This window comes from Symphalangus syndactylus, chromosome 8, assembly GCF_028878055.3.
Source record: "Symphalangus syndactylus isolate Jambi chromosome 8, NHGRI_mSymSyn1-v2.1_pri, whole genome shotgun sequence".
Lineage (NCBI taxonomy): Eukaryota > Metazoa > Chordata > Mammalia > Primates > Hylobatidae > Symphalangus > Symphalangus syndactylus.
In genome coordinates, this window is record NC_072430.2 from 134,053,189 (window position 1) to 134,078,638 (window position 25,450).

Below are 25,450 nucleotides of genomic sequence, written 5' to 3' on the forward strand. Positions count from 1 at the left end.
TTCACCCCATCCCTTCCACCATGTGAGGACACAGCGTTTCTCCTCTCCAGAGGATGCAGTGACAATGCATCATCTTAGAAGTGGAGACCAGGTCCTCACCAGACACCAAACCTGCTGGTACCTTGGTTTTGGACTTCTAGCCTCCAGCACTGTGAGAAATACATTTCTGTTCTTTATAAATTATCTGGCCTCAGGCATTTTGTTATAGCCACACAAATGGAGTAAGACAGTTGGCTATTGTCAAATCAATTTCAAATGCTCATTTGTTACAAACCACTCTCACTGCAATGAAAGGAACAAATCTCCCTGGAAAAAAAGTGGCTGATTCTAAGGCTGAAGCAGGAAACACACAAGATGAGCCTGGAGCATCCTGTATTGCCAGAAAGCAAGAAAGTGCTAAAATGCACACACACACAGGCACAGGCGCACACACACACAGGCACATGTACACACACAGAGAGATACACGATGATGAAGGTATGTCAAAGGTGCCCACTAGGAGAGCTCTGAATGGCCAAAGATGGAAAATTTTGAGCAAAAAAAAGAAAGAAGTATTAAATTATACTCCAAACAATTACAAAAATGTCTATGAGTCCATACTAGTATAAATAAGTTATTGAATAAATAAACGAGGGAGAATAAACAAATTTCTCATGCAGAATCCCAAATAATTGAAGTAGATACTTTATCCTTAAGGAAGTGGAGAAGCCTAACTCCCCGCTCCTTAAGTGTCGGCTACACGTAGTGACTTCCTCCCAAAGAGTACAGTATGGAGAGAAGGGGGAAAATGTAATTTTACAGTGGAGAAGCCTGACAAATGCTTCAACCAGGTGATTAAGGTCGGCATACACAGTAATAAATCATGTTGTTAGTATTTAACCTTGATAAGACATGATGAACATGGCACTTTAATCTCTGTGGTTGTCCTCCCAAAAACCTATAACTACAGTCTGATCATGGGTCAAACGTCATAAAAATCTATATAGAGGAACAGCTTAGAAAATACATAGTCCTCCTCAAGGTCATGAAAACAAGGAAAGTCTGAGAACTCATTGCAGCCAAGAGTGGCCTAGGAGATGTGATGATCAAATGCAATGTGGTGTCCTAGACAGGATCCTGGAACAACCAGAAAAAGACAGTAGGTAAAAAGTAAAGAAATCTGAATGAAGTATGGATTTTCGTCAATAGTAAGGCATCAATTCATTAATTGTCACAAATGTGCCCAACTAATGTAAAATGTTTATGAGGAAAACCAGACATGGAGTATATGAGAACTTTCTGTAATATATTCACAACTTTCCTGTAAAGCAAAATCTGTTCTAAAATAGAAAATATGGCGCAAATACACCATGGAATACTATGCAGCCATAAAAAATGATGAGTTCATGTCCTTTGTAGGGACATGGATGAAGCTGGAAACCATCATTCTCAGCAAACTATCGCAAGGATAAAAAACCAAACACCACATGTTCTCACTCATAGGTGGGAATTGAACAATGAGAACACATGGACACAGGAAGGGGAACATCACACACCGGCAACTGTTGTGGGGTGGGGGGAGGGGGGAGGGATAGCATTAGGAGATATACCTAATGCTAAATGGCGAGTTAATGGGTGCAGCACATCAACATGGCACATGTATACATATGTAATAAACCTGCACATTGTGCACATGTACCCTAAAACTTAAAGTATAATAAAAAAATACAGAAAACACAAATAAAATAAAAATTTCTATATCCATCAAAAAAAGTGTATTAAGAATTCACACACACACACACAATCACTCTTAGTTTAAGGGCTGTGCAAAAACAAGCTTTGGGCTGTATGTTGGCCTATGGGCCATAGTTTATCAATACCTGCTCAAATAAGCTACTTCCATTTCCATTTTGTAGCTGAAAAAACTGAGGTCAAGGACTAATTCTAATCACATCAGCGTTCATCAAACCTTCGTGATAAATTGTGTAATAATTGTGATAATTGTGATATATTGTGAATAATATCAAAGTCTATGCTCTTTATTGTAGCATAGGAGAACTCTTCTTTCCCCTACCTGAAAGCATCTGATGATTCTTCATTGACTCTCTCACTCTCTAATCAGGAAGAGACGTATTTTTAGGAGGTCCCAGGAGATTTTCTTGAAGGGCCCACTGAGCCACACTGACCCACAATCACCCCTAAAAACAAGGGAAGCTGGAGAAGGTGACAGCTGACATTTTCAATTCTATGTTGCATCACAAGAAGGGCAGAGAAACAGCTGTGGTGGAGGCACCCGGTGGTATTTGCCAGGGTTATTGTGAGTGGTTACTTATAATTTTAAGGTGATTTCATAGATATATATTTCTTTTCTATGGTTTTATGTTTTCCCTATAAGTAAACTATAAAACCCTTTAACAGTAAGAATTATGACTGAAACTATCATATACCTGAAAAGTTAGTTTTGTTTGGTTTTGTTTACCTGGACTTACAACATTGTTTGAAGAAAAGATCAGTTCAGACTCCCAGACACTTCTCAATTCTTGGAGAAAATCACAGCCAGACAAAACTGTTCAAAAAATGTATAGCCTCATGAAATGAAGAAACAGAAGCCGGTAGGGCAGAGTTACTAAGTGATAGGGTGGGAGGCCCAGGCCCCTCTGTGCTAAGAGGAGACTTTGGTCAAAGAGGCCAACTCAACTGTTAAGACCACTTGGAAATAATTTATCTGCATGTGCCATTTTGTGGCAAGCGTAAAAAGCTTTGAAAAAAAACTCCCGAATGAGCTGGAGACACTGCTATACCATTTCTAGATGGCAGGGATCCCTGTCATTACATGTAGTTGCTTTGGCTTGTGAAGACTCACATATTAGAGAACTAATTATGGCTACACTGAGTTATAAGACCACCATCAGTTCAAGAATTCTGGAGTAATAGTTAATTCTGGCTTATCAAGTACTATTTTCACAGCTAGTGCAAAGTAACAACTTGAGACGGTGGAGTTTCGACACCCTTAGAGAACGTGCTCCCTGCTCTAGGACTATTCCTCACACATATCACAATGTACTAACTGCAGATCCCAATCATTAATCATAAAAGTGAGGGTACTATCCTACTTTGTGATAAATGTCTGAATCTGAAACAAGAACAGCAGCAACAATAACAATAGCTAACACGTGCTGAATCTTGATGGGCGCTGGAGGGAGGCTAAGTGATTTACACACATTCTGGCATTCAATGCTCACAGTGATTCTTCAAGGGAGGCCCTATCATGATGCCCATTTCTCAAATTTTGAAGCTTAGGCCCAGAGAGTTACTTGTCCAAAGTCATTACCAAGTAAACGATTGAAGTAAGATTTTAATCTACTCTGCTACAAATAAGCTGCCCTATAGTGGCATTTACCTTTCCTTCATGGTGCTCTCTGAAGTGTAATTCTGTATTTATTTGTTTATTAGATGAAGGTCTGGTTCAAAATAAGCTATAAACTTGGGAGGCAGGATCCTCTGGTAGGGCTTTTGTCAGTCACCATCTGCCTGACGCAGAACAAGTGCTCGATGAGATGAATTCTTATCATTGAATGTCCAAATGAATAAGCAAATGTCTTTAGATGGATTTGGTGGCCACTCTCAGACGGTCAGAAGGCTCTGCCCAAGATCTGAATTTGCAAGCTCCATTAATTGGCTTTCAAGAGACAAACTGTGATTGATAAAAGATTTTAGTTTTTTAAACAAGTCCTTTAAGAGACATCGCATATAATGAATTTAAGACTTTGGGAGATTGAAAATGATTTCAGAGGGTGCGATTGAAGCAGCTTGCAAATGAAGACCAATAAGCAAAAAAGACACGGAGGCTCAGACAATGTCCAGGGGCTCGTGGGGGTCATGAGGCAAATGGAGTTCAGCTCACACCTTTTCATGGCCCTCTCCTATCATCAATCAAGAAGTGTCTGAGCACCACACAACCAAAGGGTCTTTTATAGGAAGATGGGAGTAAATATGTCTGCACAACACTCTGCTGCATGTTCCCATGAATGTTTAACCAATCAAGTTAATATTTTGTTCTTACCTTAGTTCCAAACACTTAACTAAAAATATTAACGTATTGCACTGTGTCATTTAATAATCAGAATGTGGGTGTACTGCTGTGTCATTTGTAGGATTAGGAACAGATATTTTGAGGGTAGAGCGGGAAGGAAAAGCATCTTAAATACTTCTTTTTGCTTAAAACTCTCCTTCACACCTGGTTCCAGGACTTCTCTTGGCCTTACCTGACGTTCCTGTGTGCAGTTAAAAATGTATTTTTAAAAATAACTCTGGGACTTCAGAGCAGCATTTGGATACAAAATGGAACTGAATATAGGGTGGCTCTAAACAGCCTTCAAGTTTCTAAGAACCACGGAACTGTTTGCTAAGGCAATTTCATTTAGCCTCCACAGGATAGCAGCACACAAGGTATTTCTTGAGGCCACAGGTACCTGCCCTCAATGCCTAGAAGCATCTCCGGATTCCAGTGTGCCCACTGTTCACATGTGCTGCATTTCACTGGCAAATTCGGATATAAAACTTCAGATAAGAATTCTTATTTTTTTTCCACACTTCACACTGACAAGCAGCTAGGGTGAGCTTACTGACAATTAGGAGGTCAGAAAGGCTTGCAGAGGCAAAGGAGGGGGCTCCGGCAGCCACAGAGGTGCACCCCTCAGGTTATTTAATATGGTATCAACCACGGGATTGTTTGGCAAACAATATCAAATCCAAAACTTTTTATATATAGTTTTCAAAGAACAAAAGAGACAACTGCATCCTTGACTTGATAACATTTATTCAATATTGTTCGAAATTAGCAAGAATCAGAAGAAGCACATATCAATCAAATATAGCCACAAAAACATCCTGGAGATAAATAAAGCTGCACTATGAGAAATACTCACTACTGAAGGAACCAGTACTCTCTCACGTTTACTACCTCTTAGCAACAAACAACTCAAATGTAAATTTAATTTACTCACAATATAAAACCTTTGACTTTTTAAAGAAAAATATAGATTCAAATCAATCAGAATTTGCCTCACTAGGCCTTTTCGTTACGTATGTTTTTGAGGCCTAGTTCGACGACTGTTACGAAAATGACAAAAACAAACTCGAAAGAATGTTTCCGCAAAGTTCAACAAAACAGTGCAGAAATAAGTTACTTACCCATGCACAGAATAAGGCAAAGGCTAATTTCATTCGGGTTAGGAATAATAAATTTAACTAGTTTCTTTTCCACAAAACGAACATTTCAGACTTCTTTTTAAGTAACGGGTATACTCTATTATACATCATACGCTACGTCACGTGGTTTTCCTAACTCTACTCAGAAAGCCGGCACTCAAACTTCAAACAGAAACTTCTCCTTGATTAGACTTATTCTGTAACAACCACAGAAATTAATCTGGGTCTCGTGATAGTGTCTACGGTGAAAAGAGCACACACTAGTAGAAGCATACAGTTTAGAGAGCTGAAGGTACATTAAAACGTAGTCTATAGGTTTCACAAATTTCATTTTTAAAATATTTTTCCAAACTAAAAGCTGCAGAAAATTAGTTCTTAAATATTCTACTGAAAACTCTTGAGCAGCTAGCATTTTAAATTTCTTAAGCTTTTTATTTTCTTAAAAATATTTAAATGAGTGTAGTATCTCATCTTTTTGAAAAATAATCCAAAAAAAGATTACAAATCTTTTGTTTTAATCAGTGTGACCAAGGGTTTGTCATCAGGACTGTAATCTTCATAGGCGATGGGGCTCACATCATACATTGCAGGTCGGGATTTCTTTCCAAACCTGAAATCAGAGAGAAAGGACTCTGGTTAGATAAATACTAGATCTCAAGTTTAATTAAAGCAAGTGATGAGAATAATTTATATGCATGAATTAAATGAAACTGTAAAAATATATCCTCTAGCAAGTACAGAAACTTTAGACATCCTAATATTAACACTGAATGTGTATAAACATTAGTCTTTGGTGTTAGAGGCAAAAAAAATGTATTTCACAAAATGTAGAGCTCAAAGTTGGAGCTTGTAGGTTCAATCTTGGCAAAGCAGTCAAGCATGACAGCTCCACAACAGATTTTAAGAAAATGTGTATTGATTTGTCTTTTTCTTCTGAGGCCCATAACTATTTGGAGAGGTGAATTTATTTCATATTCACTCCAGTGCCTGGAATATAGAACACCAGGGCAGTCCTCCCTGGGCCATGGACAGACAGCCTTTCCTGTGGGATTTTCAGGGGATAAGCTGTGAAGGTTTAAGGTCATCTGAGATCCCAACACAAAAGGGCAGAGGTGGGAAATGACTTCAGATACAAAGGTGTCTGTCCACAAACTATGCCAGAACTCACCATTGAATCCCTCCCCACCTATCACCTCCCAACGCTACGCACACAGAAGCCAATGTTTTCCTCTGAGCACAAAGCCATTGTCCCAACAGATTTGTATATATCAAAATCGCCTCAACAGCCGGACTGACTCTCAGAAGCCAGGGGAGTCAAAATCCAATTTCAGGACTTCCTGTCAAACCAGTCCTAAGATGGCAATTATTAAAATAAAGCCAATTCAACTTCTGGGTGGTCTCTTCCCATTCAAGACCTCACCTTCCCTAAAAGCTCTGGAATGCAACAGGATTCAAATGATCTTCCACACTAACCCATCCCCCCTCCTCCTTTGTCTGGACAACATTTTTTAACTGTTTCAAGTCCACCAGGGCTCTTTAAAAAGGCATTTTAAAAGAACCTTAAATTTAACAAAGTTCCTAGGATGGGGTCCCTAGGAATTAAAGGGGCTTATTTGCCACGGCTCCTGCCCCAACTCTCCTCTTTTCTTATTTTTTCCTTTGATATGTTGAAAGTCTGTCTTCTCATGTATGGAGATGGGAAGTAGAATCAAGTGAGAAATGAGAAAACAGTGCGTTCTTCATGTGATCTTTCATTTTAAACAGTCATCAATCTTGTACTCCAATCCTCTCAAATTTTACTGGCCTTGAAGAGCACAAAGGCATATGCTATGCCAGTCAGGCACCAGGCAAAACACGGGGTTAAAGAGTTAAAGCATCCTACCCTCAGAAAAACCCACAGCTATTACTGCAATATGACAAAAGACTTCAATAAATACTTTCTAACATGTGAAGACTCACTGAAGGTCCACCATGGTGCTCATATAGATGTGGGTCAGGCTCTAGCCTGCAGTTTGTTCACCTAAATTGAGTGAGGTCTGCATAATCTAAGGATAGGAAAAGTGTCAACAGGCCCGTTGGGTCTTACACTTTCTCCCAAGTCCGACAATTTCCTAGGCTACTTTAAGATGCAAACATTTTGACAATTTATTTCTCATCAAATAGCTAGATACACCACCACTAATAATAATAATTTAACAAAAAATATCCAGCAACCCAGTGAAGAGCTCTCCATATCCTAACATAGTAGGATATAGACAGCTTTGACTTGAGGGCCAACAAATTATATTAACTAACTGATTAATTATTCGATTGGTTGGCTGAAAGGAAAAACCCAATTGCATATATCTTTAAAACACCCTTTTTAAATTTTTTTCTTTTTGAGACAGTCTCGGCACTGTTGCCCAGGCTGGAGTGCAGCGGCGCGGTCTCGGCTCACAGCAAGCTCCGCCTCCTGGGTTCACGCCATTCTCCTGCCTCAGCTTCCCGAGTAGCTGGGACTACAGGCGCCCCCCACCATGCCCAGCTAATTTTTTGTATTTTTAGTAGAGATGGGATTTCACTGCGTTAGCCAAGATGGTCTCAATCTCCTGACCTCATGATCCACCCGCCTCGGCCTCCCAAAGTGCTGAGATTACAGGCGTGAGCCACCGCGCCCAGCCTAAAACACCCATTTTTAAATATAATTTCATAGTTTGAAAAAAAACCTGCTTCCTCAGAATCTAGAACGTTAAAGCCTTCATTTTACTTAATCCATTAACACACTATAATTCGAAGGGCTGTAAACTTGGATGTTGCCACGGAACTCAATATTGACAAGGCAGGTTTAAGGACGAGCGTCACAGATCCACTGAGTATGACAAAGCAAGGGCTGACGCCACTCAAGAGCGAGCTACACGGCCACCTATGCATGTTCGAAGTCAACTGAAGGGCAAGGAGCACCACTCTGTGTCTGCACCGGTTAACTGAGCTGTGTGGCCGGGTCCTAATGGGATTAACTCCAAACAAGTATGGGTCATAAAGTATGATGCTAGTTACAAAGGTGGTTAAAATAAGACTAATAGCCCCAGCACCAGAAGAGAGAGCAGGTAGGCTTGGAGCTGGAATCCCTGCATTTCAACTTACTAGCTGCTGAGAACTTCGTCCAAATTCCTTAGGAGAATTTTGGAGGTTTCCACCTGAAATGCTGTATCTACCATATGGAAGCTAAAATGGCTTCCTTTATAGAAACACCATAGTTTTAAAACACACAGTACAATGAAAAGACTTTGTTTGAATCTCCTACACCTCTCACAGTGGCAGGCTTACACTTGTTGGTAAATGAATGTGCATTCATATCTACATTTAAAAGACTAACAGTTTTTTCTTTCTTAGTATCTCGGGCACTAAATCAATGTCAGAGGCTATTCATTTTATTGCAGGCATTTTTATGCAAGTGTTCATTTTTAAAATAACTACTACTTTTTATCATAAAGGTACATTTTAAATGTAAAAAACAAAATAAAATTGGAAGCTAGAGAAAATTATAAAATAGACTAGGGGTTAGCAAACTATAGTCAACAGGCCAATTCCAGCCTGATGCCTATTTTTCAAATAAAGTCTTAGTGGAACATAGTCAAACCCATTCACACTTCTTCTGGCTGCTTTGGCACAACAAAGGCCGAGTTGAGTAGTCAGGACAATATGGCCTGCAAAGTCTAAAATATTTTACAGGTCCCTGATGAAGACCATAAGAATCGCCCTTAGTGCTGCTCTCCAAAGGACGTGTCAATTTTTTGTGCATTATTCTTCAGTCTGCCCATCCCTCAATCCCACATCCCTTCCATTCATTTTACAAATATGTATGAAGCCCCTCTGAAAGTATTATGTATAATAATTATTATTACCATTTTAACAAAATTGAGAAAGTACTCTGCATACTGTATTGAGACTGACTTTTTTCAATCAATAGTCTGTGTAATGTTTTACTCAGCATTCTTGTTAAGTAAAAAAAAAAAAAATCCTACAAGTTAAAACATTAATAAGAAAATGTTTCTTGGTGGGGCGGGCTGGGTGGAACACTCAGCGTTCATAGTAACATGTCCCACCTGAGGTAGCTCATTCCCCACGACATGACCACAGACCATGACACTTGGGAAATGTCTGCTGACAGTCCATGGGGAAGCCAGATCTTTAAAAGATGGGAAGGAGTTGACACACTCCCCCTTCTCCTGGAAAAATAGCTCAAATACCCTAATGTGGTGGCTCCATCTGCAGCTCCTTCCTAGCCCCTCGAGGGGCGATGCATCCATTGTCCTTGGTACTCACTCAACATCACATTCCATTGTCTTGTTTTCACTGATTGATCATCTCATCATCATAACAACCTCGTGAAGTGAGTACATCTCATTTATCCTATATTACAGATGAGGAAACAGAAACTTAGGAATAATTTTCCTAAGGTCACACCTGGTGGGAGGTGGAGCTTTCTGGCTTCCAAGCCTAGGTGCTGAACACTTCATTGCAACCTTCATGCATGTGATGACCCCATAAACTGAAGCTCTCACTTAACCTGTGCCTGACAAGAGCCTGTGTACTGCTGCACTGAAAGGCATCACCTTCAAATCAGCACATCCTCCTTCTCATTAACAAACTCTGGCTTACAAATCTCACTTACAAGTCCTGGTTTTCTCACTTACAAACTCTGTGACCCTTGTGTAAATTGTATTATTTCACTAAGCCTAAATTTCTTTTGCCTATAATGGGGACTAATGATACATGGGCACCTACATTCTTGTGAGATGCTTGCAAATGAGTTATTTGTGAATGATTTAGCAGTGTGTGGCCACGGGAAGCTTTCAGTAAGTGTTGGCCATCACAGAGGCGCTAACAGAAATGACAGCACTGGTAATATCGGTTAGCACGGACATCTCAAACATCCTATTTGGTGACAAGTCTTGTGTGTCTATTTCTTCAAATAAATAAAAGATACTGCAATCAGTTATAAGGTAGGTCAAAGAGCTGCTAGTTCATGGTCCTCTGAAAGTCAACCACTAAAACAATGCCACAGAGAGAATGTCAGATCTTGAGAAAGGCCAATATTGGAAGGTTTTGAGCTATTGGGAAAAAAAAACTGAACATGTCCTCCATTATCTGTTTCCTGTGATCAGGCACTTCTAGCTCGTAGAGCAGTCAACTGAGTGGGACCTCAGTATCAGAACTTGGAGAACCCTGGCTTTGCTCCTGCTGCTAAGTTACAAGCTCTTCCCTGCCTGAGTATACGCAAGCATGTTGCAGATGACTCCTGGGATGAGGAAGAGGGGGAGGGGTCTCCTACTAGGAGTTAGCACCAACGGACTCTGACATCAGAATCGCCCGACATGGCCTCAGTCACTCGTGTGACCCACTCCATGTGTCCTGTGTGGCTGCTGGGCTGCAGTCATTCTGATCCAATGTCACCTCCAGGATAGTAGCAGGGAGAAAGCCCATAAAATGGACACTGGCTGCTGAAAACTAGGGAGAGGATAACATCAAAAGGTCTGAGTTTTTGCCAATGCCTTTCTAGGGTTTCCAGGAAAAGGGAGCAAAGAGGGCCAACCAGCCCGAGCCCCAGCCATGGCCTTGACACAGCCATGCTGCAGAAACCACAGGTTGGAGCTGAATAAACTTTCAGAAGAGACGTTTTCCTAAAGGGAAGGTATTGTTTTAATGTCAATAGTTTTATCTGCAGTCACTGGTGCATGCAGGAGCTTGTCCATTAGGAATTCCGCAGTAAATATTTTTGATATAAATCAGCACCAAATAAGAGCCAGGTTTGTAAATGCTTTCAAGTTTATTCTTTCCTTCCAAGAGTATTCAGTTAAATATCTTCCCCGTGGGCCATCTGAGCAGAAGTCTTAGCGGAATCTATCTTAAACTATTCTGGAGCTGAAATAAAACACTGCTCCTCTTGAGCCCTGAAGGATCATAGCCATGGATGCCTGTAGGGGCAGAGGGAATCTGACTTGTAGGGTCTCCCAACACATGAGAATACAATGCCATGGATTCTGCTCCCTCCTGGTAAACAAAGCCCCTCCAGGAATGAAGAGGAGAGAAAAGATTCTTGGGCACCAAAGAAACTTGTCAATTCTCTGCTCCCTTTTTTTTTCGAGACAGAGTCTCCCTCTGTCGCCCAGGCTGGGGTGACACAGTTTCACCATGTTAGCCAGGATGATCTCGATCTCTTGACCTCATGATCCGCCCTCCTCGGCCTCCCAAAGTGCTGGGATTACAGGTGTGAGCCACCGCCCCCAGGCTTCTCTGCTCCTTTTTACGTTCTTCATCTCCAATCCAGTAATTTCACGATACTGCAAATGTTCCTCTAGGCTGGGGCCACTTACTGAGTTGGTGCCCTGGGATGAGTCTACCTCTCAAGCCGGTCAAGGTACCCTGTTCCAACCCCTAACTGAGATCATTCATTCATTTCAAACCTCAAATGTTAGTGAGGTCTACTACCTGCCAGGACCCACTGGAGACACAGAAATAAAAGCTACTACCCTTTATTTACAGGGTAGTGGTGTAAAGAGTCAAATAAACAATTACGGTGGGGCTTGCAAGGGTTGCTATCAGGGCTTCCTGGATGTTGTATTGCCACAGTTGGCTCTGAAAGGAAGGCACTAAGATGAGCAGCCATGCAGGGCCCGAGCTGGAGGAGGGTTAAGTTCTCTGTCCTCCCTCGCAGTTACATAAGCAAGACTGGGTGCAGCTCCCACCTCAACACTGGTGCAGACGCTCAGGGTCTCCCAAGTTCTCCCTCCCACTGGCTCCTCCCAATGAAAGCTGAGTTCTGGCTTTTGCTTCTATTAGAACGACAAGATCACTGTAAGATCTGAGAATTGGGTTTGGGGAATTTCTTTTGGAGAAAGCAAATTCTTCGAACCTCTTAGCTTCTATGCCATTTAGATAGAATAATTTGGGTATTCTCATGTCTCTCTCTCTCTCTCTCTCTCTCTGTCTCTTTTGTCTTGTTTTGTTTTGTTTTGTTTTGTTTTGAGGTAGAGTCTTGCTCTGTCACCCAGGCTGGAGTGCAGTGGTGTGATCTCAGTTCACTGCGACCTCCTCCTCCCGGGGTTCAAGTGATTCTCCTGCCTCAGCTTCCAGAGTAGCTGGGATTACAGTGCTTATCTTTGTCATTGCTGTTATGATTCAGTTAGGTAGGTATAAGAAAACATTCATGATATTTCACTTTTACTTCTTATCATTCCCACTATAACCAGAATCTGAAGCCACACTTTCCCAATATGTACCTAGTAAAAGCTAAGTAGAAATTCAAAAGAAATACAGAACCCATTGATGACGGATAAAAATCTCAGTGTAGAAAGGCAGACATGTCCCAAAGGAGCGCAGCTGTGAAGGTGACTGCAGCTGCCTCTCAGGCTGCCTGATTTGGAACTTTGGAAATGAGGAGTAGTCACAGAGACAGTACCCAGGAAGGATGCTCAACCTCTACGGGCCTGCCCAGGTCAGATGATAAAAAGTCCTTGAAGGAAACAAGATGGAGATGAAAAGGACAGAAAAGAGAAAGGATGTGGATATGTGCTGTTGAAATAGAAAACCCAGAGTCTTTTGTTTTTGTTTTGAGACAGAGTCTCTATCTGTCGACCAGGCTGGAGTGTAGTGGTGCCATCTCAGCTCACTGCAACCCAACCTCTGACTCCCAGGTTCAAGCGATTCTCCTTCCTCACTCTCCCGAGTAGCTAGGATTACAGGCGCCCACCACCACGCCCGGCTAATTTTTGTATTTTTAGTAGAGACAGGGTTTCACCAAGTTGGCCAGGCTGGTGTTGAACTCCTGACCTCAAGTGATCCACCTGCCTTGGCCTCCCAAACTGCTGGGATTACAGGCGTGAGGCACCACACCTGGCTAGGTCTTCTCACGTCTTGACCGATACCAACATAGGACATCCCAAGATAGATCATACAGCTCCCAGTTCCCTTGAGCCCCAATCTTAAGGCACCAAGCGCAGCCCACTTTTCACTACAGCACACTTACTTTCTGAATTGTGTGTTTGAGATTATTCAATTAACAAAGGAAGAGATGGCTTACTTCAACAAACAATATTGCTATTTTTGGAACACAGACTCTGCAAAAGTCAGTAAAATGTTCTTAGTTGATTGTTTAATGTTATATAATAGATTTGGACAAGTAAATACGGGGTTTTCTGTTCATACTATTTTAATATTTGCAATGGATGCTGGGCTTAATACCAAGGTGATGGGTTGATCTGTGCAGCAAGTCACCATGGCATAAGTTTACTTATGTAACCAACCTGCTCATCCTGCGCATGTACCCCGGAACTTAAAACGAAAGTTGAAGGAAAAAGTATATATATTTGTAATTTAATATGACTGCCATAACTCTCCAAGGAGGGAGAGTTATCCCTTTATACAGCTGAGGGAGCTATATTTGTGGAAAGTTAAAAGATCTGTCTAAAATACCTAGTCAGGTAACGGAGTCATTAAGACTCAAAGCTATACCTCACCAGAACTTACACTCTTTCTATGACACCACACTAACTCCTTGTCCCTCTGGAGTCTTTCTTCCAGTAAAGGATACTGATTTATAAATATTCACTCTAAAAGTAGAAAGATAGCTCTTTTTCCTTCTTTTACTAGGCCCTCAAGTCAAATGAAATCATTTATATGTTGACAGTTTGAAGAGCAACAGGGCAAAAGACATTCCCCAAAAAAATTCAACAAAAAAGTTTTCAATACACAGTGATTACGAATCAGATATTTATAGTCACAGAGCAACCCAAATTAGATGAACAAATATATTCAATGTAAACAAAAGAAAACAAAAGGAAAAGCTAGCAGCAAATTAAAAGGAGTTTGCTTATCAAGTGGCCAAATGATCTATCTCCGAATACAATGTGGAACCTATGTTTCATTCTTTAAAATCTCCTCTTTGCAAATGGAAAGTCCTGTGTATAATATGACCCTGTTCCCAAGAATGCACATGTGAAGGCAGCATTCCCCACGCCGCCTCCGCAACCAACCTGGCATGCCGGATGGATGCAATGGCATTGCTGAACTCGCTGTCAATGCTGCGGCAGTTGTAGAACTCCTCATAGGCTGGCCTGGAAGAACCCTGGTATTCAATGCGGCTGATGCGGCAAATCCCCACAATCAGGATGATCAGCATAAGGATGAAGGCCACGCAGAGGGCTCCGATGATGATGTAGAGGGAGTGCCGTGGCATGTTGGTGAGGCTCTCTGCCATGTGCCCGGACTTCCACTGGAGGTCTGCAGGCAAAAATAAGCAAATGGCTGGGTATGAGTTGTGACCTTTGAGAATGTGAAGGCCTTTTTCATCTTTGCATAGATAACTTAAAACCTAAGGGCCGTTCAAAGTTGGAAGACTTATTTTCTACGGATTATCCAGACCCAGGGTTAATATCCTTACTACATAAGGACTTCTTAAGAATAACTAAGAAAAACCACAGGCTGGGCGCGGTGGCTGACGGCTGTAATCCCAGCACTTTGGGAGGCTGAGGCAGGTGGATCACTTGAGGTCAGGAGTTCAAGACCAGCCTGGCCAACATGGAAAAACCCCATCTCTACTAAAAATACAAACATTAACTGGGCATTGTGGTGGATGTCTGTAATCCCAGCTACTCGGGAGGCTGAGGCAGTAGAATCACCTGAACTCGGGAGGCGGAGGTTGCAGTGAGCCAAGATCGCACCACTGCACTCCAGCCTGGGCGACAGAGTGAGACTCCATCAAACAAAAAAAGAAAAACCAGAAATATGCCACAGAAAAACAAAGGATATAAGGAGGAATTCATCAAAAAAATACAAATAGAAAATTACTTGGCTTCAGAATTACAAAAAAGTGCAATTCCTCTACCAGCTCCCAAATATTACTTTAAAATTATAACCACAGTTGGCAAGGGTACCCAGAAATAAGGACTACAAGTTGATACATAATCCTTTCATTTACTAATTAGCATATGCTCTGACCCAGATATTCCCATTTTAGGATTTATGCTGGGGAAGTAGCCCAGGAAATGCATAAAGCCTTATGTGTGAGCATGCTCATCTTAGTATCACAATTTGTAAATGTTATCACCTATTCCATATTTAGAAAAAGGCTCAGAAAATCACACAGACAACCATGTACTCACTGCTCAGTTAATAATGTTAATATTTTACCATTTTTCTTTAGACTTTTTTCAGATAGTTTTTTAAAAAGAAATAAAATATGGCTGGGCGTGGTGGCTCATGCTTGTAATCCCAGCACTTTGGGAGGCCAAGGCAGGGTAGATTGCTTTGAGTTTAGGAGTTTGAGACCAGCCTGAGCAGTATGGCAAAACCCTTTCTCTACAAAAAATACAAAAATTAGCCAGGCATAGTGGCACATGCCTGTGGTCCCAGCTACTCAGGGAGCTGAGGCTAGAGAATCACTTGCACCCGGGAGATGGAGGTTGCAGTGAGCCAAGATCACACCACCACACTCCAGTCTGGGCAACAGTGAGACCCTGTCTCAAAAGAAGAAAAAAAAACACGAACAAATATAGCTAGAGTTCCCTCACCCCATACTCTCTCTCCATTCCACATGCAACAACATAATTTAGAAAAGTCAAAAAACAAAAACCTAAATATTTAACACTCAGTGAGATGAAAAGGTATCCACTAAACAACAAAAGAATAAAAGCATGTTACCAAACAGGATCTACTTGGACAGTACAATAATTTGACAATATCTTATGAGTTTAAAATGTCTATATACACATTGAAAAGGTCAAAAGGATAGTATGATAATGATGGAAACATATATTGATTTCTTATTATAAACTAAGCTCTTTAAAAACAGCTCGTTTAATCATTATAACCACCAGAAGATACATTATTCTCTCTCCCCACTTTACAAAGGAGGCCTAGAGAATTGACATCACTTGGAGTGAATGCCTCTGATACAAGTCAGAATCTGAGGTCTTGGCGTTTGCACAGCAACATACTAACAACAGTGATCTCTAAAAGACAGGATTAAAAATGATTATTTTCCTCTGTATATGTCTGAGTCTTTTCCAGCTTTTTAAAAATGAGAATGTATTCCTTTTCCAATAAAGAAATATGCAATACATTATTTAAAGGAGACATTTGTAGGATCATCTTCCAGCATAAGAGTGGAAATAGTATCAGCCTTGGGATCACACCAACCTTGCTTTCAATCCGTCTCCTACATTTACTTGATCTCCTTGAGCTTCGGTTTCTTTGTTTGTAAAATGGAAATAACAACATATACCCCATTGGCTTGCTGCAGCATGAGTTAGGAAACATGTTTTTAAAACATTTAAAACTTTTTAACTTTCTAAAAAGTTAAACTTTCTAAAAAGTTAAAAAAAAAAGTTTTAACTTCCTAAAAAGTTTAAAAAAAATGTTTTAACTTCCTAAAAAGTTTAAAAGAAGTCTTAACTTTCTAAAAAAGTTAAAAAAAAGTATTAACTTTCTAAAAAAGTTAAAAAAAAGTCTTAACTTTCTTAAAAAGTTAAAAAAGTTTTAACTTTCTAAAAAAGTTAAAAAACGTTTTAACTTTCTAAAAAAGTTAAAAAACGTTTTAACTTTCTAAAAAAGTTAAAAAAAGTTTTAACTTTCTAAAAAAGTTTAAAAAAAGTTTTAACTTTCTAAAAAAGTTAAATAAAAAGTTTTAACTTTCTAAAAAAGTTAAAAAGTCCACTCCTGGACATGTGGTGGTGGTCCCTAAAGAGGAGCAGCTGTGGTGGTGGAGGAGGGAAGGATAAAGGGTCACATGCTGTCCCCTAAGGCACATGTTCTGAGCTGAGGATTACTGAGCATGGCCCTGTGTCCTTCCTAAAAGCACCAACCTGTATTAGCAGGAAAAATTGGAAGGACAGGATGTAATCTCTGTGATTAGCATAGGTCAAGAACATCGAGTTATTTCCTGTTTATAGATCTGCACCCAAATGAAACTATCTAGATAGTATACACAGGATTTGAAAGGAAATTCTGGAAATTTTAAAGAGCTAGGTAAGATCAAAGAGAAGCTGAACTCATATGGAAAAAAGAATGCTTTCTCTACTTTACTCACACCACCACCACCACCACCATTCCACACTTCCCCACCCACACCAGGACATCATTTTCATGGTAGAATTCCAAGTGCCTGCAAATGAGATTCAGAGATTAGTGGAAATGGAAATGAGCCTGTCTTTCCATGAAATCCACAGGACTCTTCTTATTGTTCCATTATCGCTGAGAGTATTTGTGGCCTCTGGATACTCACACCCTCATCTTGCTGTATCTTCAGTCCTCATAGATCTAACAATCACAATTAGCTATTCCTTACCTTGAAAAGCTGCAGTCAGTCTGAAGAAGAGCACAGATAGACACCCAAACCGGGGGTCAGGCCTGCAGACCCACTTTCTAGAAGCTAACAGAAAATGACCCAAGAGCCCAGCCTGGATGCTTCCTGAGAATTTGAGAACAGATGAATAATGTGATTTCTGAGTTTGCATCCAGACCATCCTGAATATTTCACCAAAACCTTCGAAGCCTGGTTTGTCATTTGAGTCTGCCTGCCTGAGCTCATAAGGCCCATGGAGCTTAGTAAAACTATATGACCATTAGTGTATTGACTGCTTCATTTAAGCCAACTCACACACAGGCAGACAGAGTAACCTAAATCACCAGAAAAAAACAGTCACGATGGAAGGGAGAAGGTGCTTGGGGAAAGCAGAACCAAGGCTCAATCCCCAAATCTGCAGCCATCTCATTTGGCAATACCTGGTGTGCATTGAGAGAGACAACTCATTTTTCTGGCTGAAAAAGCAAGCGTGATTCACTTCATTTCCAAGTATTATAACATTCTCTAAAAAATTCAGTTGCAGGCAGGAGTCCAACACTCAGCAGAGTATGTTATAACATCCATTTAGCATCAACACAAGGGCAGCCAGTACTATGTTTCTCCTCCAACTGGGTAGAGTGCTCAGATCGGATCACTATGGAAGATCACATGAGTTCTTGATGAGTTCTTGCAGTCTATGCATAAGCTTCATAGAATTGACTTACACATCACATCAATTGTGTATACACAGTGAGTGCACAACCACATGGCCACTAAAGTGAAAAAAAACAACCATACTGGGCTATGTGCTCGGTGCAGTGTCCCAGGTCTGACTGCTTGCATTTATGACCATCTGCTCCATTTCCAAAACTCTGTACTCCAAGCTGTTTGGACTTTTGGAAAAACTTTCTCAAGATTTCTCCTAAAAGCTCTGCTTTCCTCTCTCCCCCTGCCCTTTTCTTTAAAGCTAGATTCCACCTCACTGTCATCTAAAACTTTTTTGATACAAATGACTGTGGCTGCTTTACAGGCTAATTGGTTTAGTAGCTGGGATGGATCTGGCTAAGTCCGACGCTAGGTCTGAGAGGCAGCAAATTTATCTATGCCAGGTGCCTGCAACCACCATCTCTCAGTCCAGATGCTATCCTCATAAGTCATTGCTTTGCTGCATCCCAGGAGTCTCATCACATGAATCGTTGACTATATTGGCTACAGCATGGCACTGGGAAGAATTGTGAACCAGAATATGCCAGATGGGTTCATCTCATCAGCCCCAGCAGGTGCATGACCAGGAATGCATGTGCACGAGCTGCTCAAGAAAAATGTCACACTTGTGAGTCTGACAGTTCATTTTCATTTTTGTAAACTAAGTTTGTTTAAGGTTTTGTATTTTCCAAAGTGCTTTTGCATTAAACATTTCAGTTGGCCCTAAACAAACACCTTGAGCTAGGCAGACGTGCTAAACTTGGAGCAGCTGCTCAAGGTGAGGCAGGCAGTCAGTGGCCAAGCTGAGAATAAAATCAGACCCACCTCCACTCTGCCAAAAAGAGACTCCAGTCAATTTACATATTGAGTCTAAAATACATAGCCCATATCTATTTTTTAATTTACCTAGATGAATGTAACTATACTAGTTAATTTGCTTACCTATGTTATTTTTTAAAAAGAGCAAAAGTGAGACTGTTTCTTAAGAAGATGTTACTTAGCTTAATAATTTTTAAGACTACTTGTTGCCTAGACCAATTGTGAGGAGGGATGTCAAATTACTTTGTTTTCTATAGCTAAAGGTTAGCAGGACAATCAAAGCAGTCAGTGAGACTGAAAAAGATTAACAACTCTTGTTAATCTCCAGAAGAGGAATGAATGCGAAAAGGGAATGAAAAAGATCATCTCCTTTATGGGGATCCATTCACTGAGCACATTAATTAAGGACCTATACTATGTGCCAGGCACAGTGCTGAGTGACAGGGATGGAAAGCAAGGGAAAATAGAGAGAAAAGTAGGCTCATGTAGTCCCCAGTTTTCTGAGGGATGCAGGGATCAGGCAAATGATCCCCAAAACAAAGTAAAAGTACAACTGTGCTATGTCTACAAGGGACGAGCTCTTCAGTGCAGCAGGAGGACAGGAGACATTTTACCTCACTGACTGCCAAGAGAGCTTGCACAACAGGAGTCCTTATGGAGTTAGGTTCTAAGTATGAGTGGGCACTAACCAGGGACGGGCAAAAGCAGAGGGGAGACTGCACAGGCAAAGAACCAGAGTGAGCACAGGCCTGTGGGAGGGGGGTGAAGGAGAAGAACAAGGGCTGGAAGGAGAACAGCATGACTGCTTGAGAGAGAGGCAGAGAGTGGTCGCAGCAAGGAGAAGGGATCTCCTTGCAGGGTAGGGCAGTGTGGCCTTGGGTCTTTAGTCACTTATTTATTTTAATAGGAGCTTGGCACCGTCAGGGTTGGGAACAGTGGGAGGGAGGGTCTGAGTGTTCCAGTTTGCACTTTGAAAAGATCCTTCTCGCTGTGCATGAAGAAAGGATTTGAGGAGCAAGGAGAGAGGCCGGTTCAGAGGCTCCTGTAGGACGGGGGCAGAGTTAGTGGTAACTTGACCTGTGGTGATGGGCATGGAGACAGAGAGAGGGGAATGGATGTGAGTGCTGTGTTAGGGGGGAATCAACCAGACTAAATGCAGCTTGTACAGATAGGCCAATGAGGGGAGAGAAACCAGGAGGCCAATTCCTGGTTTCCTGGCTTTTATCACTGGATGGATGAGGTGCTGTAGCCAAGTGAGATGACCAGGTTTGAGAGGAAGATCCTGAGTTTGGTTTTATACATGTTAAATTGGAGGTACCAATTCTGGACATGGGCTTTGGGAAAGAACATATAACTAAATCCTCAAAAGCAATCGCAACAAATGCAAAAATTGACAAGTGAGACCTAATTAAACTAAAGAGCACAGCAAAAGAAACTATTGACAGAGTAAACAGACAACCTACAGAAGAGGAGAAAATAATCGCAAATGATGCATCCAAGAAAGGTCTAATGTCCAGAATCTATAAGAAACTTAAACAATTGAACAAACAAAAACCAAACAACCTCATTCAAAAGTGGGCAGGAGATATGCACAGACACTTCTTAAAAGAAAGCATATAAGTGGCCAACAAACATGAAAAAATGCTCAGCATCACTAATTATCAGAGAAATGCAAATCAAAACCACAATAAGATAACCATGTCCCACCAGTCAGAATGGCGATGATTAAAAAGTCAAGAAACAACAGATATTGGCAAGGCTGAGAGAAAAGGGAACACACTGTTGGTGGAAATGTAAATTAGTTCAGCTACTGTGGAAAGCAGTTTGGAGATTTCTCAAAGAACTTAGAACTACTACTCAACTCAGCAATCTCATTACTGGGTATGTATCCAAAAGAAAACAAATTGTTCTACTAAAAAAGTACAGGCACGTTCACTGCAGCACTATTCACAATAGCAAAGATACAGAATCAACCAAGGTGCCCATCAATGATGGATTGAATAAAGAAAATGTGGTACATATACAGCATGGAATACCATGCAGCCATAAAAAAAGAGTGAAATCATGTCCTTTGCAGCAATATGGATGCAGGTGAAGGCCATAATCCTAATTAACATAGGAGCAGAAAAACAAACACCACATGTTCTCACTTATAAGTGGGAGCTGGCCAGGCATGGTGGCTCACACCTGTAATCCCAGCAGTCTGGGAGGCCTAAGCGGGTGGATAGCTTTGATCTTAGGAGTTCCAGACCAGCCTGGCCAACACGGTGAAACCCCATCTCTACTAAAAATACAAAAAAAATAGCCGAGTGTCATGGTACATTCCTGTAATCCCAGCTACTTAGAAGGCTGAGGCACAAGAATGGCTTGAGCCTGGGAAGCGAAGGGTGCAGTGAGCCGAGATCGCACCAGTGAACTCCAGCCTGGGTGAGACCCTGTCTTAAAAAAGAAAAAAAAAAAAAGGAGCTAAACATCGGGTACTTGTGGACATAGAGGCCACACAATAGACATTAGGGACACTAGGGAGGAAGGAAAGGAAGGGGGGAAATGGTTAAAAAACTAATGGGGACTATAGTCAGTACCTGGGTGACAGGATCATTCATATCCCAAACCTCAGCATCACACAATGTACCCAGGTAAAAACCTGCACATGTGCTCCTTGAATCTAAAATAAAAGTTGAATAAACAAATAAATAAATTGGAAGTACCTTTAAGACACCCAAGCAGTTATGTCTAATAGTTAAATTTTGATGTTTAGCTCATCATTTTGGTTAGTAAGAGCTGATATTTATTGAGGGTTCAATTTGTGCTGGACACTAAGTGTTAAGGTGTTAACTCACCTATTCCTCCTATAATGCTTTGAGGTAGACACTATTATTACCTTCATTTTATATAGGAAGCAACTGAGACTCTAAGAGGAAAGCTATGTGCCCAGGGTTACACACATAGTAAGTGGCAGCCCCCGAGTTTAAGCCCAGGTGCTCTGGTTCTAAAGCCACACACTTCAATCAATAAGGAATGTTTTCCAAACTGTAGATCGTAGAAATCAATGTAATGGGGCCAGACTCACATTAAAAAAAAAAAAAATTTAGAGAACTACTTCAGAGTTTGTCACACTTATAAAAAGTTAAGTATTATTTTATGTTATGTGTGTTTGTGTGTATATTAGGCTGTGTGTTACATGCAGCATCAAGATGTAAAACATAATGCTTACTGTGGGTTGCACTCAAAAGGCATGAAAAGCATTTCCCTATGCTGTACACATCCATCAGTACTCTTCAGAGAGGCAATGGAAAGTTCCTCCTCATGAGATTTTTTGGAATAAAAAAGTCAAGATCGAATTACATCAATAACAACTACCTAGCTATATAATGCCTGTGGTCCTATAATATTCTGTACTTGCAGCAAATTGGTTATTAACCCAAAAGTATCTAGTTTACCAAGATTCCATCAGTGATGGGAAATTTCATTTTCAGCAAATGCCCAGAGACTTCTAGTTGTTCAAAGAGAAAGACAGCTGATGATAATAATTAAGGTAATCATTTATTAAGTATCTACTATGTACCAGTCACTGAACAATATTGGTTACATTTACTATCCCATTTATCAAGGCCTAAGGCTCAGAGACCTTGTTTTCTGGCCCAGGGATAAATACCTGAGCTAGAATTCAAAACAGCTCAACTCACAGAATTGAGTTATCAACCACAAAACTCCACAGCAGCATTCTTTCCACTCAATCAGTATGCTTTCCCCATATCTAGCCACAATCCCTCCCTGAGTAGGGGATGCGTTCCTGGTGTTCCAAGTATGTACTAAAGGTAATTATGGATTCAGTGGGATTTGCAAGTTACCCTTGGACCCCACCACCATTGCTTTCAAGGGGAAAAGTTCTAAAAGGCAAAAAGCCAACTTATAATGAAGTGCTCATGAAAAGTTAAAAGATAATCACCAACCAAAATCAAAATATTAAATACAAAAACCTTTTGACAATTTTATCTTTGAGAATTTCTACTATTGATATTCTTACATAAGTAAGCACAAAGATGCTGCTACGATCTGAATGTATGTGACTCCCAAGCTTAAATGTTGCAACCTAATCGATACAGTTAGGCATTGCGTCCCCACCCAAATCTCATCTTGAATTGTAATCCCCATAATCCTCATAATCCCCACATGTCAAGGGAGAGACAGGTGGAAGTAACTGAATCATGGGGGTGGTTCCCCCATGCTGTTCTCATGAAAGTGAGTTCTAACGAGATCTGATGGTTTTAGAAGGGGTTCTTCCCTATTCACTCAACATTTCTCCTTCCTGCCACCTTGTGAAGAAGGTGCCATGCTTCCCCTTCGCCTTCTGCCATGATTGTAAGTTTCCTGAGACCTTCCCAGCCATGCTGAAATGTGAGTCAATTAAACTTCTTTTCTTTATAAATTACCCCGTCTCAGGCAGTTCTTTATAACAGTACGAAAACAAACTAATAAACTAATCAACGAAGCGATGGTATTAAGAGATGTAGTCTTTGGGAAGTGATTAAGTCATGAGGGCTCTGCCTTCATGAACTAGGTTAATGTCCTTATAAAAGAGGCCCAAGAGAGCCACCTTGCCTTTCCACCATGTGAAGACACTGCCAGAAGGCCCTATCTATGAGGAATGGGCCCCCGTCAGACACTGGATCTGCCAGTGCCTTGCTCTCAGACTTCTCAGCCTCCAGAACTGTGAGCAATTACTTACTGTAAGGTATTTTGTTATAATATCCCAAGCAAACTAAGACAGGTGCATATATAGAATATTCATTCTAGTATTGCTTTAAATAGCAAAACCCCTCAAATGTATTATCTATCAATGGGGGTCTGATTAAATAAATTTTGGAGATGCTAAAGAATGGAAATACCATGTGACATTTTAAAAAGTGTCGTAGATCTGCATAAGGTAGTGTGGGTGCACCTTCAGGATATGCTGTTACACATAAAAGCAATACATTGAAGAGTGTGTATAAAACTCTCATTTGTACAGGAGAAAATAGGAACTTATCTATTGACTGATGCATCTAGAAGAATACGCAATAAATGTCTAACAGTAGTTACCTTTAAGGAGTGAGGTGGGGATCTGGATAAGGAGAGATATTAATTAATTTTATTTTTTAAACATCTTGGTTTATATAAAAATGAGAACCAAAGAAGCCAACCTATTTGTATAATAAGAACTGCCCACATAATATAATCATTTGACACGTTTCTTTAACCATTATTAAATTCCATCTATTGTTAAAGGAAGAGGCCCAAGACATCCATCTATACTTCCCCTCTGGCCCCAGGATGAGCTACTTTCCCTTTACCTGGTTGTCTAGAGGTGGCTGTGCAAAGCCTTACAGTGACTCATCATATATTCAAACCTGCCCTCAGATTACAAGCTCCCAAAGGCAGGGTATGTTTCATTAACCTTTATATTCCAGAACTACACTCAATGCCTGACAATAAAGAGCCACTGATTCCTGATTGAATGCATAAATCTAAGAGAGCCTATTTGCCTATTTCTCAACTGCAAAATATCATTAATTCAATAGTTTAACTGTATTTAACCATAGATTCAACTGTTTAATATACAAAACTGGCCAACTGTCAGTCAGCGAGGTTAACTATAACCCTAACTTTATAAAGCTTACACAAACAAAGCAAAACACACCAACACTGCTATGTCAAGATTTATAGAAATTTTGATTTTTAGACCTTGATTCTAGGAAGGCATATTTTCCCTTTATTATAATTCAGAAAAAATTATAATCAGTCCCAGGGTGGTAAAAATGAATGGCAGAGAATTAAAACTTCACTGATGTTGTTCTGTTAATTTCCAGAACTGTGGGTTTTCATTTGCCTTAAAACAGGTGTAAATCACTATAGCTATTTGAACGATTCTATTAGGATGGTCCTGGATCAATCTTCTTGATAGTTTTGATAAATCTGTGTGGTCTGTTAGATTTCTGCTTCTTATTACTGACTGGTGGCCAGATAATTACCCTAAAGCAGCAAATGACTAGGGTGATGCATTAACAGACAACATTAATTCTGCCTCATCCCCAAATATTGTAATATTTAAGAACAAATAGAGAGAGGAACGAGATACCATTGGTGGGTGGTATGAAAGGCAGAATAAGGGTCTCCTGAAGATGTCCTAATGCCCAGAACCTATCAATACATTATATGGCAAAAATGACTTTGCAAATGTGATTAAATTGAGAACTTGAGATGGAGAGATTATTCTGGATTATCTGGACAAGCTCAGTGCAACCATAAGAGTCCTAATAAGTGAAAGAAGGAGGTAGGAGAGTTGACAATTGAGTGATGAGAATGAAAGCAGAGGTCAAAATGACATGATTTCTGACTTTGAAGAAGGCAGAAGGGACCATGAGCCAAGAAATG

The 25,450-nt window shown here is 40.6% G+C and overlaps 1 protein-coding gene across 2 annotated transcripts in view; it reads right to left on the reverse strand.

The window, feature by feature from the left end:
• Positions 1-4,778: 4,778 nt before the first annotated feature.
• Positions 4,779-25,450, reverse strand: part of DNER (delta/notch like EGF repeat containing) — a 357,090-nt gene continuing 336,418 nt past the window's right edge. For both annotated transcript variants that reach the window (XM_055290869.2, XM_055290868.2), the window contains 2 exons: positions 14,205-14,451; positions 4,779-5,800 (listed from right to left, as the gene is read on the reverse strand). In XM_055290869.2, coding sequence (XP_055146844.1) covers positions 5,689-5,800; positions 14,205-14,451 — 359 coding nt within the window. In that variant the 3' untranslated portion in view covers positions 4,779-5,688. The remainder of the gene's footprint in view (positions 5,801-14,204; positions 14,452-25,450) is intronic.